General features: G+C 38.7%; 2 protein-coding genes and 1 long non-coding RNA gene across 3 annotated transcripts; all 3 read left to right on the top strand.

Annotated features, from left to right (window-relative positions):
- Positions 1–921: 921 nt before the first annotated feature.
- LOC115821097 (collagen alpha-2(XI) chain) lies at positions 922–3193 on the top strand. Its single transcript, XM_030784859.1, has 13 exons — positions 922–969; positions 1067–1120; positions 1224–1277; positions 1364–1417; positions 1525–1578; positions 1695–1748; positions 1843–1896; positions 2011–2064; positions 2166–2183; positions 2274–2336; positions 2516–2590; positions 2754–2907; positions 3031–3193. Exons 4-13 carry the CDS (start codon positions 1385–1387, stop codon positions 3141–3143), a joined length of 672 nt encoding a protein of 223 aa, XP_030640719.1. The 5' UTR covers positions 922–969; positions 1067–1120; positions 1224–1277; positions 1364–1384; the 3' UTR covers positions 3144–3193.
- Positions 3194–3454: 261 nt separating this feature from the next.
- On the top strand, positions 3455–4598 carry LOC115821184 (uncharacterized). The gene is made up of 3 exons (XR_004025579.1): positions 3455–3545; positions 3905–4114; positions 4206–4598. It is a non-coding gene; the product is annotated as an uncharacterized LOC115821184 (long non-coding RNA).
- Positions 4599–5257: 659 nt separating this feature from the next.
- soat1 (sterol O-acyltransferase 1) lies at positions 5258–16206 on the top strand. Its single transcript, XM_030784141.1, has 16 exons — positions 5258–5355; positions 6388–6512; positions 8127–8185; positions 9722–9870; positions 10251–10310; positions 10769–10876; positions 11184–11463; positions 11627–11705; positions 12080–12161; positions 12395–12440; positions 12544–12673; positions 13316–13413; positions 13654–13752; positions 14020–14155; positions 14602–14747; positions 15362–16206. Exons 2-16 carry the CDS (start codon positions 6389–6391, stop codon positions 15437–15439), a joined length of 1674 nt encoding a protein of 557 aa, XP_030640001.1. The 5' UTR covers positions 5258–5355; position 6388; the 3' UTR covers positions 15440–16206.
- The last annotated feature ends 1557 nt before the right edge of the window (positions 16207–17763 follow it).

Here is a 17763-nt window from a genome sequence, read left to right as displayed (position 1 = left end):
AAGGGAGAGAAGGGAAAACTAGGGCCAAAGGTAAAAAAAAAGCCTGTATTTCTCGGTTTTGAGGTGCCAAGGCACATTTTAATTCAATTGAGGTGTTTCTGACTAGTGCTGTTTGTGTTTTTTTTCTTTCATGAAGGGGATGAGTGGTTTTCCTGGCAAAAGAGGAAGCAAGGGTTCTCCTGGTCCCCCAGTGAGTAAATTTTTTACTGTAATTCAAAAACTTGAATCAGTTTTATGTCAAGTATATGTCTGAGAATTGTGTCAGATTAAACTTCACTAATTTCAAATTAAACGAGAGTCATGATGGCTTTTCAGAGGAAAGATTAGAATGAATTAACAGATTAAAGAATTGGACCTCATTTTCCCTTGACACACGGATAAACAGACTAGGGACTGATGAGTACCAGTTGGTAAATACATAAATAAATACACTCGTCTGGGTTTACATTGCGTATGACCGACTGAACCAGTCTGTAAGGATCATTGAACTCTAATGCACTTTAAAGAACTTTGCCCTTAGTTTGCACACTGATATATATGTAGACTTCAACACTGGCACAAACATACAGAAAGTCATTGCTGTGAACAGCAATCTGAAGTGACCTGAGGATCAATCCTTGACGGGGTTACTGGAGTACAGCTGATTAGTCAAATGCTTGTTACTCTCAGATCCAAGCAAAGAAACGAACAATTTTGGCATTATCCTTAATTTAGGGTGTCCAAGGGCCAAAGGGGAAACGTGGTCAAGTTGGGAAACCCGGAAAGCCTGCAAGTATCACTGCTGTATACATTACTTATGAATCCCATATCTTGTTTGCCGTATTGAATGCACTGATGTACTGAACAATCATGTGGAGACTGTGTTGATATAATTTGATTTTTCCATTCTGTTTGTCTCACAAACACAACATTCAGGGGCTTGCTGGTTTAGATGGACTGCTAGGTGTTCAGGGTAATGAAGGCTATCCGGTAAGAGGTCTTCTGCTTTACTTTTCTTGGTTAATCCATATTTGTACCTGAAAACAGAATAGTTACCACAGTCTACTTGGATGTTGTGTGTTATCAGGGGTCATTAGGTTACAGAGGGGCTCCAGGAAGGCCAGGCCAACCAGGCAAAGCAGTGAGTGAGCTGAACTGGATTACAACCATTTATACAGATTCTCTTAAAATGCCATGAAGTTGAAAACCTTTTGTTTTTGATGATTGATTTAATCTGTTAATAGGGCCCGACTGGATTACCTGGTTTACAGGGGAAACAAGGAATACAAGGCCCAAAGGTACTCTGAACACTTCATAGTGACTGTGCAATAAATGTGAGTAAAAATAAGGAAGTTACAGCAACATATTTTTCAATTTTTTTCAGCGTTCCCCTGGGCCCAAAGGAATGCCAGGACCCCCAGGTCCAGTGGGACCAAAGGTAGATTTACATGGATTTGTGAAAGACACTTCAGTCTGAATACATGGTTGGTCTTAAATTTAATATGATGTTGAGTTTTCACAAAAGGCCTTACTGTTTTTGCACAGGGGCTTCCTGGACTGCAAGGGGAGAAAGGAAGTGCTGGTCAACCAGGACCAAAGGTGATTCTGCAAACCTTTATCAGAAATTTTGGGTTTAATTTGAACTAGAATATAGGGTCATGTTTTTATACACAGTCTTCTTCATATTCATGTTATATCTACATATTTTCCCAAAGGGAATACCTGGTGTCAGAGGCATGGAAGGGCCAATAGGACCACAAGGGCCAAAAGTATGTAATGTATACATTTAAGATTGGATCCAAAAACAAATTAATTAATTGTCAACAATTATTTAAGAAGAAAAATCTTCCTCCATATCTCAAGGGACAACAAGGTCTTCCAGGACATAAAGGGTATCCAGGACCGAAAGGCATACAGGTAAAGTTCTTTCAATATCTACAGCATTTCCTTTGTATTTGTCACAAACAGGTCATTCTGGGTAATATTTTCCTTTGTTGTGTCAATAATTCAATATCATTATATGTTTTGCAGGGTGATATTGGCCCTCGGGGCCCACCGGGGCGGAAGGGATCCCCTGGCCTTCCTGTAAGTTATGTTGTAATGTCTGAAGAAATCCTGCTACAAAATGCATTGTCCATCACACAAGCCATACATCTATATAAGTGCAGTTTCTTCTTCTTTTGTAGGGCCTGTTCGGAAAGAAGGTAATTACAGCTGTAAATTGTCGACATGCAAAGGTTCTCATTGTGTCATCTTATGTTCATTGACTACCCTTAGTTTATCTCGGTTCACAGGGAATGAAAGGGGCACAAGGGATGTCGGGACCAAAGGGCACTAAAGGGCGTCGAGGATCACCAGTAAGACTGTGTACCTGAGGTCACTGTAAACTGTATAATTATCAAATAAATAGATGAAGCGTATCATTGATTATATCACAGCAATTAAACACGTCCACTCCCATTCTAATGACGTTGTCAAAATTACTCAAAACGCATACCGTTTATTACTCTCTCATTCAATCAAATGTCTTCTTAAGGGGAAGCCTGGCTTATCTGGTCCACAAAGACCACTGATTCCAAGACGTGCCTTACAAGGAAGAGGATCACAAAATGTTGGTATAAGATTACACATCAGTTTTGGTTTGGACAGCAAAAAACAATATTAGAGCACAGAGGTTTCCATTAGATGAATTTTTTTTTACAAGAATGTTATGTAAAAGTTCAATTGAAAGTTAAAGGACTGACCATTAGATCTGGCACATGTTCTTTCACCAGCGATCTCGGTCAGTATCTAGGAGAACTCTTTCGTCTCAACCTGGCAAGAAAGCAGTGAATCAGCATCATTCATCCAGCTGGCCGCATGGTACAAAAGACAGTCCTGCAACAACCTGCAAAGAGCTTGGACTAATTCGCCCCTACCTTAAAGATGGTTTGTACATGCTTCCATTCATTTGTTAAATATATACGATGTGTCAATATAACTTTATGTAATGTTTTTGTTTTACAGCTACCAGTATTTTCAGTGTCTTTATTGTCAGTGTCTCTATCTCAGGACATTACTACATGGACCCTAACCAAGGCTGCCCATTTGATGCTTTGAATGTCTTTTGCAACTTCTCAGCAGGAGGGCTTACTTGTATATCTCCTGTGCGGTCACGGGTATGAGAATTAATCTCGCTGTATGTAACTTGCCATAGCATCCCAGGAGAATGTTTCAATGCTGAACACATTGTCGGTCAGTGTTGAAAGCTTTGAGACACTTTGATAATTCTATGCAAACATAACAAATTTAAGCATCATTCAATCACAAATAAAGATAAAATTGTATTTTTAAAAGACAGTGGTGTAGTTTTTTAGAGGATAGGTACATCAATAAACATTTTGAAAGATAAAGCAGAGATTACTCTTTGTATATTTCAATATTGATACTTCAGTTCTTCCTGCTGCTTACTGATCACTGTATTAATGCTCTTCATATTTTGAAAGGTTGGAGGAAAGTGGCCGACCGAGACAAAAAGATACCAAAAATCCGTCCGGTGGTTTAGTCAACTTCAGGGTGGTTTCAGGGTAAGAGTGTCATTGATTACATGTACAATAATAACAACAAAGATATGCAATAATAACTGATGAACAAACATCACCAAAGGACACAGAATTTCTAAGTGTTATGGATTATCCAAGTGATGCACTATTGATAGTCTAAGTTCTTCATATTATACATAAAATAATCATCTGGACAATATGCATTTGTATAATGGATCATTCCTTAGTGTCCTGACCATCCTCTGAATAACCCAGACCAATACATACAGTTACAGTAAACATGTGATAACATCTATGGATATAAGAGGAAAACATTTGGAAATAGAGATCCAAAGAAAGTTCTGTCATTGTTGCATATTTCAATAGTTTTCCTTTTTTCTCAGTTTGAGTACACAGGTCTTGACGTTGTCCAGCTACGGTTTCTACGGTTACACAGCAACTCTGCTTTGCAAAGTATGACCATAGCCTGTCCTGATGGGTACAACCGTACAAACAACCAGAACCATGGACTCCACAGAGTTCTTCATTTTTTAGGGGACAAAGAGACAGAAATAGGTCCATCTCATGCAAAAGTATCAAGAGAAGGCTGTGAGGTATGGCCAAAATAATGACATTCACTAATAATTAGCTTTTATATTCTCATTTTGCCCCAGTTCAAGAGTACATGCTTTATGCTTCAAACAGGTAAACGTGCAGGTGAGAGTGGAAGGCAATACAGAGATTCACAGGGGAGATATGGAGCTTCTGCCTCTGAGAGATTTTCGTATGGAGGGCTGGGGAGACCACTGGGACAGGGACGTCACCGCTCTCCTGGGACCATTGTGCTTTTTGTAACACATCTCCACAGAGAAGAGCTACTTCAGTCCTCAACATAAAGCACAGATGCTACAAGTTTTCTCTCTGTGGGGCGATGGCAGAGGGAATACCGGTCAAAATGAGACATCAGAGTACTTGAACTGTATAGTTTTCTCACATTATCAAATGGAAATGAGCCTCAAACTGAGATTTATGATAATCTCACAGGTTTATAGACAAAGAATTTGCATCAAAATGATGTTTATTTTGGCATGTCAGTGACTTTTTAGGCTCATGTTTTAGTTAGTTGTATGTATTTATGCAAAGTGTAATTAATTTATGCAGTTTTTGTTGCCTTTATTATTTCTGTTGTACACTAGACTTTGTTAATTGTATTTTTTGTACTTAAGATACCAACCTCTCATTTTGTTGGTTTACAGCCTGGATTTATGTTTTACGTACCTATAAGCAGTACTTCCTGGCTTCCTTTCCACAGAAACATTGTAAAATCCAAACGATCAGCACAGTGTAAACATTCTTTATGTGGAATAAAACTGAGATGGTTAATTTAAGTTGACTAAGTGCAATATGTCTTGACCATTCACTTCGCTACGGAAAATTTTTTTTTTGTCAAGTTTTGATGAATTTTCTCAGCACACTTTTGCAAGCCATCCTCTCTGCCTTGTCAAAAGAGATGTAGATGTGAAATTTGATTCCTAAAATCTATTAGGTATGCTACCTCAGGTTTGAGGCAATACTTTATAATTTTACCCCAAAACAACTGTAGAATATGATAAAAAAATGTATTTATTATTTTATTTTTATTCATTATTTTAAAAACCAATGGCCAATGAGAGCCTTTTGAGAGACGCGACCCGCCCACCGCGACTTCATGTGGTTGTTGTGAATTGTGTGGCCTGCCAACAAATTCGACTCATTCCCACTAACAAGAGTGGAATTGAGAGAACTCACTTCCTTAAGTTCAGTCTGACAAGGCGAGTTCATCTGGATACGGACCGGGGTTTCCCACCCAATGCAAGTAAGTTATCAGAGACATTTTTCTCGGTTTTCTGTATTGAATTACCTCTGTATAATAATATCAAGACAGCTAGTTCACCTGGCGTCACTGATTTGGCGACAGGCAACAACAGCCAGCTAGCTGGAAAGCTCACGGTGCTTGCCCTTATTGTAATTTTGGTCGTTAGTATAGTGTGACAACCAATATCCCCAAGATTCCTCTTTCCCCAGTAGGATCTGTTTCAGATGTTTTCAAAGGGAACATTAAAGTGGCCTTAAGCTATTGCCTTTTCCACAGCTTGTTTGTTTTATATGTGCTGAAATGACAGATACGAAGCTAGCGAACGTGTTTAAAGCCGCATCATTCCTCTAAAGCACTCAGGCAGCTGAGGCAGGTTATTAATTTATTCAGTAACGACAGGTTAGCTAGTTTCTGGTGGCGGTTTCAGTCATGTCTTCAAATAGATTGTCATTTAAGCCAATGACATTCATTAAACGTTCACAATGTATATAGATGTCCACAAATTGACCTATAGATCTACCAGACACTTCGCTGGAACCGTAGTTCCGCGGTACATCTATTTCAGGATCTACTTTTCTTAGCCAACGAGCCAACAAGAGCAACATAATGTATCTAAATATCTGTTCTCAGACCAGTAGCTCGTGAGTTACACTGTGCTAATATTGCAGTCTAAAGACTACAGTACCCTGACGGTATCCTTGCACGACTCAACATACAAATATTATCCTACAACACATTTTCCTCTTAAGGTGAACAACAGTCAGCGTATAACGGTGTATTTAGGAATTTATCTACTGTAGTGGTCATTGCACGATTTAGGAATACAACAGTGAAGCCTATGTTATAAAGCTGATGTAACTACATATTTACGGATTTACAATCATACATATTGTATGAGAGCTGTCAACTTTGGCCTGGTCTCGGTATTAATTAAGTTCTAGCAGAAGTCAGTGGTTTACAGAGTGATTCTGGTGAACAGTCTACCCACAGATAGAGTATAAATACAGGATGTTTTGTTTGTCCATCTTACAGAATGGCGAGTGATCCGGGCATTGCTCTGCGAACCCGAAGATCTATCCACAGTTCTCCAAACCAGCAGGAACAGGAAGGCACAGGGGCAGAGGGTAACCAGGGGGACCACCATTTCACCAGCAACGGTAAGGTTAAATCCTTCATATATTTAAAGTTCATTCCAAATATATTCCAAAATAATTTATTCATTTATTCTTGATTGTAGCAGTCCTTATTTTTGCCAGTTTTCACGAACTTGGTCCATTTAAAAATAGAATAAATATTTTGGGTCACGGAACAGGTGGATGGTTGGTTATTGACCTTACATGTACCGTATGGATGAACTGAAGTTACTTTTTTGCGGACTCTACATGCCGTGACCTGAAAGAACGATAAACATGTTCTGTAATCTCATCAACAATAAACACCATTGCTATTGAGCAATTTGAGCTATTTACAACTTGTTTGGCTTTGATACCCATCCTACCCATACTACTACGAGTTTTTCCAGTTCGTGTTAGGCAGTGACTACTATGTGTATATGTTTGTTCATTTTTTAAAATTTATTCAAAGGACATTTTTAAATAATCTAGCCAATTATGCAAGAACCTCTATTTCCACATAGTGTAGTTTTCCAATGGTATTGCTCAGATTGATTCTCTTTGTTAGCAATACACTTAAGGAAGTGTTTTTACATGTTGAGTAACGTAATGACACATCATGACATGGATCAAATAAACGCCAAATTGTTTTCCACTGTAACTGTCTGAAAGAAGTAGCAGACTCAACCTCTGTGTAATGTTTCAATAAAAACTGTTACACAGTGACCTTGCCAGTATGTCTAGCATCAGACTAGTGGAAACAGGCTTATATTTTGTAGGACAATGTGTCAAAGAGATATTTTTTTAATCAAGTTCATGAAGTTCACACATATCTACAGTTTTAAGCTGTGCAATTGTTACCCATGTCATCATTTCCAGGAAGACGGTGATATCATCATGTTTTAGAGTAACGCATTATAAATTGGGTGGGTTCCACATCAATACAATCATGCAGCAGAGTCAGTATCTCATGCCTTCAATTTTAGAGACCACAAAGTCTTTTTTTATACTCCCAAGGTCACAACTTTATTCAACTTATCATGCCGTTTTGATGAAGGATATTAAGCTGTCAAATTAAAGCTGCATTAAAATGTTCAGACATGACTCTGTGCCTGAGATTATTAGCTAACAGCCCATGTATTGGCTTGTTCATCCTCCAAGATCAGTTAAATTCATACCGGAGAAGACTAAGAGATGAAGTATACAATTGCTCCATCTCTTGAATATTATTTGATGGTTTCAGTTCTTTTTCTAGAACTTCTACTGCATTTAAATGCCTTGCCCCTTCCATAATGCAATATATTATCTTACATTTTCACAAAATATTAAAATGTAAGTACCCAGCAGCTATGTTGTACATGCATGAATTTTGAAAATGGGTTAGAATTTGTGAACACGCCATCTGTCATAAGGCCTCTTGTTAATACGGCTGAAGGTGTAAATGTTTGCCTGCATTTTGAAATATTGTTGACTCATGCCATAGTTAAACATTAGCCAGACAGTTACTAAGCAACAGCATTGGTTTTACAAAAAGTCATTTCCATTTAGAGGATGTTAACTAGGAACCCACCTATTTGTTTTAAGATGAGTGTGTTTAGCAATAGTTTGGGGTGGTTTGAATGAAATTTTTGTCTTTGTGGATTTTTTTTTTGTTTTCAGGTAAAATGGACGTAGAGCACATCATCAGTAAAAAGCTGCAACTGAAAAGGAAAGCAGAGGTAAAAATAAACCAAGCTTCATCATTTCATTAAAATACATACTTCTTTACACATCCAGAGGTCTCAAGGCCAGCCATAACTCCATTTGTGCCTTTACGCAAATTCTAAAAATGACGTGAGCTCAGGTGGACACAAACATAATCAACCTCCTCTGAAATTCACGTACATTGACAAACGACCTCTGCCCGAGAAGAGATAATTAAAGAAGTCCCATCAAGCCCAGAAAACTCATCAGACATAAAGCAGATCTGCATACCACAAACACTAAAGCTTTAAAACATTCCTCTCTACTTTCATCACTTGGATTGTCAAGAGTATTATGTTACCATGGCACGGTCTGAGGGTCCAAGGTTAGCTTTTGTATTGCCAACCTCCAATTGGTTTGATTAAATCTTGTTTAGGCCTTTGAAATCAAGCGTTAATCTCTCTAACCTCGTCCTAAATACTCTTTGCTGGTTACTTTGTGTTTTCTGATCTCATCATCATGGGCATTAGAAGAAATGTACATCACGCCCACTCAGCTCTTTCTCTCTTGCTTTTTATTATCTGTGTTCTTCGTGTTCCTTGATTTATATCTCCGTCTTGATAACATTTATCACCATGTTATATGTTTTAATGAGTGACAGGTTGTATTACACAGAACACACAAATATCTTCTGCTTAAGTCTCTGGCGATAATGCCCAGCCATACTTTTTTAAATGTTTTGGAACAAAACTGAATAGTTGCTTTTGGTACTCTGCTGTACTAAAAACTGTCACTTCATGCCTGAATTAGTTTGACATCTGGTTACTCCTGACTGTCACTGCAAATAAATGGAAACAGGATGAGCAAAGGAAAAAGGAGTGAGGGCGGAAACAGCTCGTGCACTTTGGTTTTCACACTTATCAATTCTGTTTTAAGGAGGGTTTGTATTCAGACACATGAGTGTGTGCGTGTGTGTGTGTGTGTGTGTGTGTGTGTACTTACACATGCGCCTGTGCGGGTGAGCTAGGGTAACGGTGATAAAGGTTACTTGAAGTCAAAAGAGGAAGCAAGTGTTTACTTAAAGCCGGGGTCAGATGAGGTATTTTAAAAAATGAAGAAAGACACAGTGAGTCACCGCTGGTATACGTCAGTGGGTTGAATCAAACGGGGAATGGTTTTTACACGCTAATTATAGCTTGTCTGTAATATAGAACTCGTAAGAAGAGAATTTGTTTTAAGTGTCACAAATGCAAGATAGGAGATTATTCTGAAAATGTATGAAAGAGACAGAACAATCCAGATCCCTGATCACTCCCAATTTCTCTCACATTACAAACCACAAAACAGAACTGAGAACAAAACCAGTCTGTCTGAGCCATCACAAAGAGGCTCATTGTTTGATATCACCTTAATCTTGTTAGTCATCTTGTTTCATGTTGATGTTAAATGTCATCAGAAGTCGTTTCAGTCAACATAACAGTGTCAGAGCTGTATCTGTACTGAATTATATGTTAACTCTACATCCAGCTACGATATGTGTGAATGTGACATGATTTTGTCTCTGATTTCAGCACCTGAAAACTCATCTTATGAAGCAGCTGGACTCTCAGATGAATGATTTCATGCATAACCTGATCGAGGAGTCGGCTAATTTGGGGCTGGACCCCATTTCAACATCCTTCTCCACGCCTCTCTCTGAAAAGGAGAAAAGCAAGCTCAGGTCCAGAAATCTCTCTGTGCTAATTTAGCCAAAGCCATGATGACAGAGAAATTCATTTTGCAACAGCAAACAGCATGGTTTGAGAAAGCTATCACTGGATGTTAATTCAGTTGCAACTCTTGTGAAATTTGTGTGTTACTTGAGTATTTCTTTTGTCAGGTCCTTCCCTCTACTTCTCAATTAGATGGGTTTGCCACAAAGAATGTACTCACAGTCCTAACTGTGAAACAAAGCTCTCAGACTCTCTCTCTCTCTCTCTCTCGCTCTTTCTCTCTCTTCCACTCTCTCTCATTGTACACTATCGTATTCTCTCTGCCACTCTGTGCCCTATTGTTTTCCATTCATTCCTTACCCGCATTGTCTCGTTCTCCTTGTTACAGACTTTTGCGGGGCTCTCAAGAACAGGGCAAGCAGTTTGTCATCCGACGATCCTTATTAGAGTAAGTCAAGAGCCTGCAAATGTGTGCAAATGTCCCAGAAGAGTTGACTCCCTCTATCTCTTATAGCTCTATGACGCTTTGTCTTAAAACCCTGCTGCTACTGCCTCGCCCATATATTCACGCACAGTATTGAACACTCATTATTTTCCTTTGTTCAGATCTCCACGTTTCTTTGTAAGAGCAGATCTGATTGGAGGACCAAGTCATTATGAGAAAGAGATGTCTTTATAGTACTCCTCGTCAAGTACTGTCCCAGTGCTGGTGCTAGTTAACTCCTAGTACTTAACTCTCTCAGAGTCCTTTCAGATTAGTGCTCATAGAGCCAGACGAATCATTTGGAGACGTTTCATTCATTTGGCTCCTGGATCTGGCAGTATTATCACTGATACTCATTATTCGATTAAGTTTTTGACGTGGCGTCCTGTCGGTAAATCTTCTCTTTATCTCTCGTTTTGCAGTGAACTGTTTGAAGTCAACCACATTCGCACCATCTATCACATGTTCATCGCTCTGCTCCTACTCTTCATCTTCAGCACGCTGGTCATGGACTTCATTGACGAAAGCAGGTGAGACACGGCACCATGTTCACGTCGAGTCAAATCAAATTGATTGCCCTTACAAAAGTAGAAGTTTGTCTCACAGAGACATATTTCACAGGAGAAACCACAATAATCTCCCATGCATCGACACTTCACGTGTGATCTTACATAATGCAATCAAAAGCTGAGAATGAACCTGACGATTAAATCTGCTGCTTTGACCTGCGCTCCTCTAATCTCTCATTTTCACTTTGAGTTGTTTTTTTTGTCACCCCCCCCCCCCCCCCCCCCCCCCTCCCTCCCCTCCCTTCCCCTCCCTTCCCTGTCTGTACAGATTAGTGTTAGACTTTGACCTGCTGGTGTATGCGTTTGGACAGTTCCCTCTGGTGGTGTGCACGTGGATTTGCATGTTCCTCTCAGCGTTGGTGATACCGTACGTGCTGTTCCACGTGTGGGCCACTCACTACAGCACCTCACATCGCTCCGCTCTCTGGACAGGGTTGGTAGGATCACTGTTTCTCCTCTACCAGCTCAGTCTGTGCTTCTTCCCTACATATGTGACCATAAAGAACAGCCTTCCGCCAGCATCACGGTTCATTGTCATCCTGGAACAGGTACGAACCCGATATCTCAATCCCTCTGGTTCTCTCAGACACCTTCTGTGACATTTATCAACATGTATAGACGCAGGCTAGCGTACTGGTGACCTATAATTGACTTATGCGTGATGACATGGTTAACACTGTCACTGATTGGTGAATACTGTGTCTATTTCAGGTGCGGCTGATAATGAAAGCACACTCCTTCGTCAGAGAGAATGTTCCAAGAGTGATATCAGCAAAGAAAAACACAACCAGTAAGATTTATAGTAATCTAAATGAACAAATCCTTATCTCAAGGCTTATCTATAGTCAGTCCTGGTGGCAGTGGTGTCTTTGCGTTTGTGCGTGTATGCGTGTGTGCTCGCACAAAACGTCTCCGTTAATCTTTCAGTCAGGTCCTTCTAAAGGCTTTGAAAACCAAATGAGAGCATTCTCAAGGCAGTTGCTCTTCTGAACGACGTAGTAAAGATTTGAGCTGCAAAATACGCCCACACGTACTGTACATACACCACTCCTCCATAATGGACAAGGTGCATGGATGATACCGTGTTTTTTTATGTTTTTTCAAAAGGCACTTCACCTATTTTATTTTTATATATATTTATTCATTTATTTATTTTTTGGTCAGATTCTGTGGTCATCCCCCAAGTGACTCAGTATCTTTACTTCCTCTTTGTGCCCACTCTTATCTACAGAGACCATTATCCAAGGTACCAATTTTTATACGTTTATACGCATACACATTTTTGAAGTGTATAAACAAAACATCACACTTTAAATGACTTCAATCACTGTTGTATGTTCTAGTTTATTCTATATTTTCTCTGCCTTCGCGTACTAATAGCAGCTCATTACATGCATGCCAGTGCATTTTTTCTCATTTGCCCATAAAAATAACAACCAGATGTCTCACTCGAACCGAATAACTTCTACCTTTTCCCAGGAATCCATGTATCCGGTGGGGCTACGTGGCTACTAAACTACTACAGGTACGCTGAGTTGAGTGAATTTAAGGGATTGTTAAATGGTGGAACGACCAGGGGCGAGATGTGGTAGTTGATCGTGGGGATGATGTTTATGTGTCGGTGACAGGTTCTGGGGTGTCTGTTCTACGCCTACTACGTGTTCGTACGACTTTGCATCCCACAATTCCGTAACATCGGCCCTGAGCTCTTCAACCTCAAGGTCATGGTGCTTTGTGTCTTCAATTCCATACTCCCAGGTATATACTCTCATATATATACTCTATGTACTCTCATATGTACATGTATACTCTCTCTATATATATACATACATATATATATATATATATATATATATATATATATGTATATATATGTATACACACACACACACACACACACACTCTCATATATACATGTATACTCTATTATACACACACACACACTCTCATATACATACTCTGTATACTCTCTGTCTCTCTCTCTCTCTCTGTATCTATCTATCTATCTATCTATCTATCTATCTATCTATCTATCTATCTATCTATCTATATATAGATTCTATATACTCTCATATATATACTCTCTGTACTCTCAGCTCTGCAACTGCATGTTCTTATAAGCGTCAGACTATACTGAATATTGCCACAGAAATGTCTGCTTTGCTGTTGGTTATCCAAGGGGTTTCTGGTGCACTCGTGTAAATCTGGATTGTTGAAAGTTTTTACCCGTGAGATTAATATTTATTCAACTGCCCATTTGTTATCCTGTTAATTGCGTTCGGTTTTCAGTCTCAGTTTGGTTTCAGAATCCCCTTCAGTTTTGGGATATGAAATGTTGTGTTATTTGTGTGAGTGTGTGCGGTTTTTGTTTTCACATCCTTGTGTTTGGTGTCTGTACAGGAGTGCTGGTGCTTCTCTTGGGTTTCTTTGCCTTCCTGCATTGCTGGCTCAATGCCTTTGCGGAGATGTTGAGATTCGGAGACAGGATGTTTTACAAGGTGGGAGAACTTCCTGCTAATTAAACATATGTACATTGCTATCTTCCGTGCGCTTTCCTTCAAATGTCATACAGCCAGAATCCATGTTCAACACAGCAGATTGTATTCCGAACCCGCTACTTTCAAAAGGTTATGCTTTGAAAGGTCAATGTAATTATGTTTGTCTGTGACAGTATTACCATTTTTTCTCTCTCAGAAATGTTCTAATTTTGACCTGACTTTTTTATCTTTTTCTCCTAGGATTGGTGGAACTCCACATCATTTGCCAACTATTACCGCACGTGGAACGTTGTGGTGCACGACTGGCTTTATTATTACGTGTACCGAGATTTCCTCTGGGTGAGTTTTAGAATTGTTTTCGCTCAGCGCGGTAGTGAGCTCGCGTACAAGTCAAGAAAAACAAACGCGCTGTATTGTTTTGATTTGTAAAGCAAGCCACTCCCCAAAGAAGAACCGTTGCCAGTCCCATCCCGTCACGGTGACAAATTTGTTTTCTCTTTTTTGCACACTGTACTTTTGCATTCTTTTATTTGCCTCAACCCGAAACCTTATCAGGTTTGATATTCAGTTATACTTACTCCACCCCCCCCCACCCCCCCCCTACAGATGACACAAAAGCGATTCCGGGCGGCGGCTATGCTGTTTGTTTTCACTGTGTCAGCTGTTGTGCATGAATATGTGTTGGCCATCTGTTTTGGCTTCTTCTACCCCGTCCTCTTCTGCCTCTTCATGTGTTTTGGAAGTAAGTGCATTGCTTTTGAAAGGCAAATAACATGTGGCTGTGAAGGCTAGTATGCAGAGAATCTGCTCTTTGGCATTTTCATTCTTATGTCATTTAATTACATCAGAATATGAGATAAGTGGAAAAAATAAAACACGCTGAGCTTTGAGAAAGCTCAGATATAATTCATTAGCATGGAGAATTCTTACACAACATACACACAATCAATTACACAGTCACACATAAAAGGTGTATTTACATGTATTTACATATGTAAGATATACTTATTTATATCTACACACACAAAATATGAATATATTGTACCCATGTATTTTTTATATAGATATATATACATATATATCTGTGTATATTTACTCTTTTTATATAAATATTTTCCCTCTACCCTGTGTCCCCGTCTTTCTTTCACTCCTTCCTGCTATTTTCCCCCTCTGTTTCTCTGCTGTCAGTGGTCTTTAACTTCATCCTGCATGACCGGAGGAAAGGACCCGTCTGGAACGTGGTCATGTGGACCATGCTCTTCCTAGGTCAGGGCATGCTGCTCTGTCTGTACTCCCAGGAATGGTATGCACAGCGCTACTGCCCCGTGAAGGAGGTAAACACAGTGCCTGTGTGTATTTATTATGTGTTTTTTTTTTTTGTTTGTTTGTTTTTTTTAGTGCCCGTCCATACGTTAGATGGAGAACGGGTAGGAGGTCCTTCTTCTCTGGAGTCGCAGTGAATGCTGGCTCTGTTCTTACTCATTCTTAATCAGATTGCATATGTACAGTCGATTAGCAGTATTGCTAAATTAAGTTTGGGGGGGGGGGGGCTTGCATACGCTATGGCTCTGGTGTAAGACGGATACCAGAGCGTTTGGTAATTTTATTTCAACATCATCTTAACTTGTTAAGACAACTGAAAAAATGTGACCTCAGATCTGAAGGGCGTGGATGTACATCCTGGGTTTGTAACCATGTCATTTCCTGCATTCAAGATCTTTTCAGTTTTTGCCAGTATTCCCTATTATTCCGTAGTTAAGACTTCGTTTTTTAACATACAGATTTAAAATATATCGGACCAATATTCCTGAATATTAAAATATCAAAATACCTACTGAAACTAGAGATGCATATTCACATTCATATTTCTGGGACTTTTGCGTATATAGAGATGAGTTATGCAATGAATGGTTTGGCTCCAGTCTTTAATCCACTTTATCTTTCTCAGCCTTCTTTTCTAGACCTGCTGAAGCCTCGTTCCTGGAACTGTTACCTGCAGACCGCGCCCACTGTAGACTCTGCCTGAGCTGACCAGACCAACTGTTTACTGAATGTGATTAGACAAGAAAAAGCACAACATACTTTTTTCCCTTTTTTAATTCCTTCAACTTTTTATTGCACTATGGTCATGTTTAATATGACAGTCTTACTGTATGGTTGGTCTTTGAGATTGATGTCAAATTTACAGAGTGGCCTTGGTTACTCTAATGGTGAGATGGCAGCAGTTAATTAGATGCCAAGAACATGTTCTGAAAAGCGCACAGGGGTTGAAAACAAACCTCTTAAGATTCATTTCAGATTGATTTTTTAATACTTGACTCCGCACGCAGGTTCATCATTTTTAAAATGTCATTTTTAAAATCTGCCATATTTTTCTAAGCGATTAACCAGCTTGAAGAGATTATATTTTAATAATCATGTTAATGTAAGAAAATAAATATTAGGTTATTATCTAAGGGTGGAAGATTACAGATGTTTATTGTCCTCTTTGTGGATAATGTCAAGTATATAACCATCTGTTTCAAAAACTGTTTCAGTGATGCTGTTTTAAAGTTCACTTTTGTTTAAAAAAAAAAAAAAAAGCTATTTTGACTTAAATTATCTGTGGGTCTCCTCCAATCAGTGTGAACTTTGGCTTTCCCTTGATTGCTGTTCTTAGAAAGGGGAAAGAACCACATGACTTGAGGTTTAAGAGTTGCAATGTTAGGAAGTTAAGAAGTGAGACCAGATGTGATTTGAATCTGATTGGATTTTTCTACCCATGTGTGATATCTCAAATACTTTTGGACTGATTTGTTTTTTTTTTTCCTTAAACACTGATGTCACTGATTATGTCATTGTTTTAAATGGAATTATTTTTTTTTTTGATCTCTGAATGTTATGACGTATGTTCCTGTGATGTATTCCAAAGCAATACTGTAACATGTGTGCGGTACATAGTTCACTTATGTGTTTTTCACTTCTACGGTTTGAGGACAGTTATTACTGCTGTAGTGGACATCTGGATGCTACCATTATCAGTGTATTTGACTGAGGATTTCTACCATGTTCCCTTTTTTAGTGCCAAAATGGATTTATGGTCAGCAGGGATACAATTTAATGTATATTTATGTATTCAGATGCTGTATTTTAGCAGTAATCTTATTTTACATTTTATAGCAGAACTTGGGTGATTGCAAGAATGTTCCTCCTTCCATACTGAGTATTTCTTTAGCAATGCAGACTGAATGTAAACAAAGTTAAAGTTACGGTAGTGATAGTTAGATTATAAATAATGATGTTTTCATCGCGTTCCTTGTCAGAGCAGGGGGGCAACTTTTTATACGTTTACTGTAATATGATTCCTGTATCTGCCATATATGTGATGACCAGAAGATGGCAGTGTACAGAAAGCTTGTGGGACCAATCTCTGTGTTTAAGTGAACTGTTTACCTGATGTTTTTTCTGTTTTATCTGTGTTTTAGTTTTTCTGGTATACTTGATTGTTATTCTTTACTTTTAAATGCATTTCTGTTGGAGACACAATTATAATATTTCAGTAATTCATAGTTGCTTTTCCATGTTTACTGTTGTAATTTGATGTACTAAGAAGTGGTCAATCTTGAAACATGGCAACATTGTATTCTTCACATCTTTCATCTAACAGTCAAGCAGAATGGTGTTCTAGTGGATGTCCATTATTTTAATTTATTTTAATTGTTTTAAAGGAAAATAAATTATTGTTGTTACCATCATTGTTGTTTTTTGGCTTGTGGTGTTTAAGTTGTGATTATCATCATTGCTTAAGGAAAGCACACATCATTTCTAGGCTTTGTTGAGAGTAGGTGACCTCAAAACAGTTCTGAGATAGGCAAAGCTGCATAATGTAAGTGCCTGAGATTGGATGTTTAATTACTTTTCAGATACATTCTTTACTGAGATGTGCAGTGTTAAACAAATTTGCATTAATTTGCACACAATTGATGTATGGTCATTGGAGCCTTAACGTTTCGGTTATAGACTCAGTATTTGAAACATTCTTTGACATCTATTATCTTTTATTTATGAAACAAGAACAAGCTATGTTTGGGTTGTTAAAACGCCTTGGTCATGTTACGGCAAGTCATGTTATCATGTCGTTTGAGTAGTTTTCATAGAAAAATAGGACTGCCTGTTCTTGCGATATACAAATGTTATGTGTTACACGTGATCATTTGTTTTATGTCACGTAATTTATTATTTTATCATAAACTACCGAAAACATTTCAACATCTGTCCAATGAAACGAACTAGTGGAGGCGTAACTCAACTGGTGATTGAGTCGAGTGAATCTATGCGGACGGTGACTCGGTACGCATTATCCACTGAAAG

This window comes from Chanos chanos, chromosome 9 (genome assembly GCF_902362185.1).
Source record: "Chanos chanos chromosome 9, fChaCha1.1, whole genome shotgun sequence".
Lineage (NCBI taxonomy): Eukaryota > Metazoa > Chordata > Actinopteri > Gonorynchiformes > Chanidae > Chanos > Chanos chanos.
Note: the sequence above shows the minus strand (reverse complement) of the source record. Positions and strands in the feature narration are given on the sequence as shown.

Bases quoted from the DNA above. Each gene is read 5' to 3' on its own strand.
- LOC115821097 (XM_030784859.1), top strand. From the start codon at position 1,385: ATGCCAGGACCCCCAGGTCCAGTGGGACCAAAG. The intron at 2,337-2,515 runs GTAAGACTGTGT...TGTCTTCTTAAG, and splicing joins AAGGGCGTCGAGGATCACCA to GGGAAGCCTGGCTTATCTGG. The intron at 2,908-3,030 runs GTTTGTACATGC...TCTCTATCTCAG, and splicing joins TCGCCCCTACCTTAAAGATG to GACATTACTACATGGACCCT.
- soat1 (XM_030784141.1), top strand. From the start codon at position 6,389: ATGGCGAGTGATCCGGGCATTGCTCTGCGAACCCGAAGATCTATCCAC. The intron at 13,414-13,653 runs GTGGGAGAACTT...TTTTTCTCCTAG, and splicing joins GAGACAGGATGTTTTACAAG to GATTGGTGGAACTCCACATC. The intron at 14,156-14,601 runs GTAAGTGCATTG...CTCTGCTGTCAG, and splicing joins CCTCTTCATGTGTTTTGGAA to TGGTCTTTAACTTCATCCTG.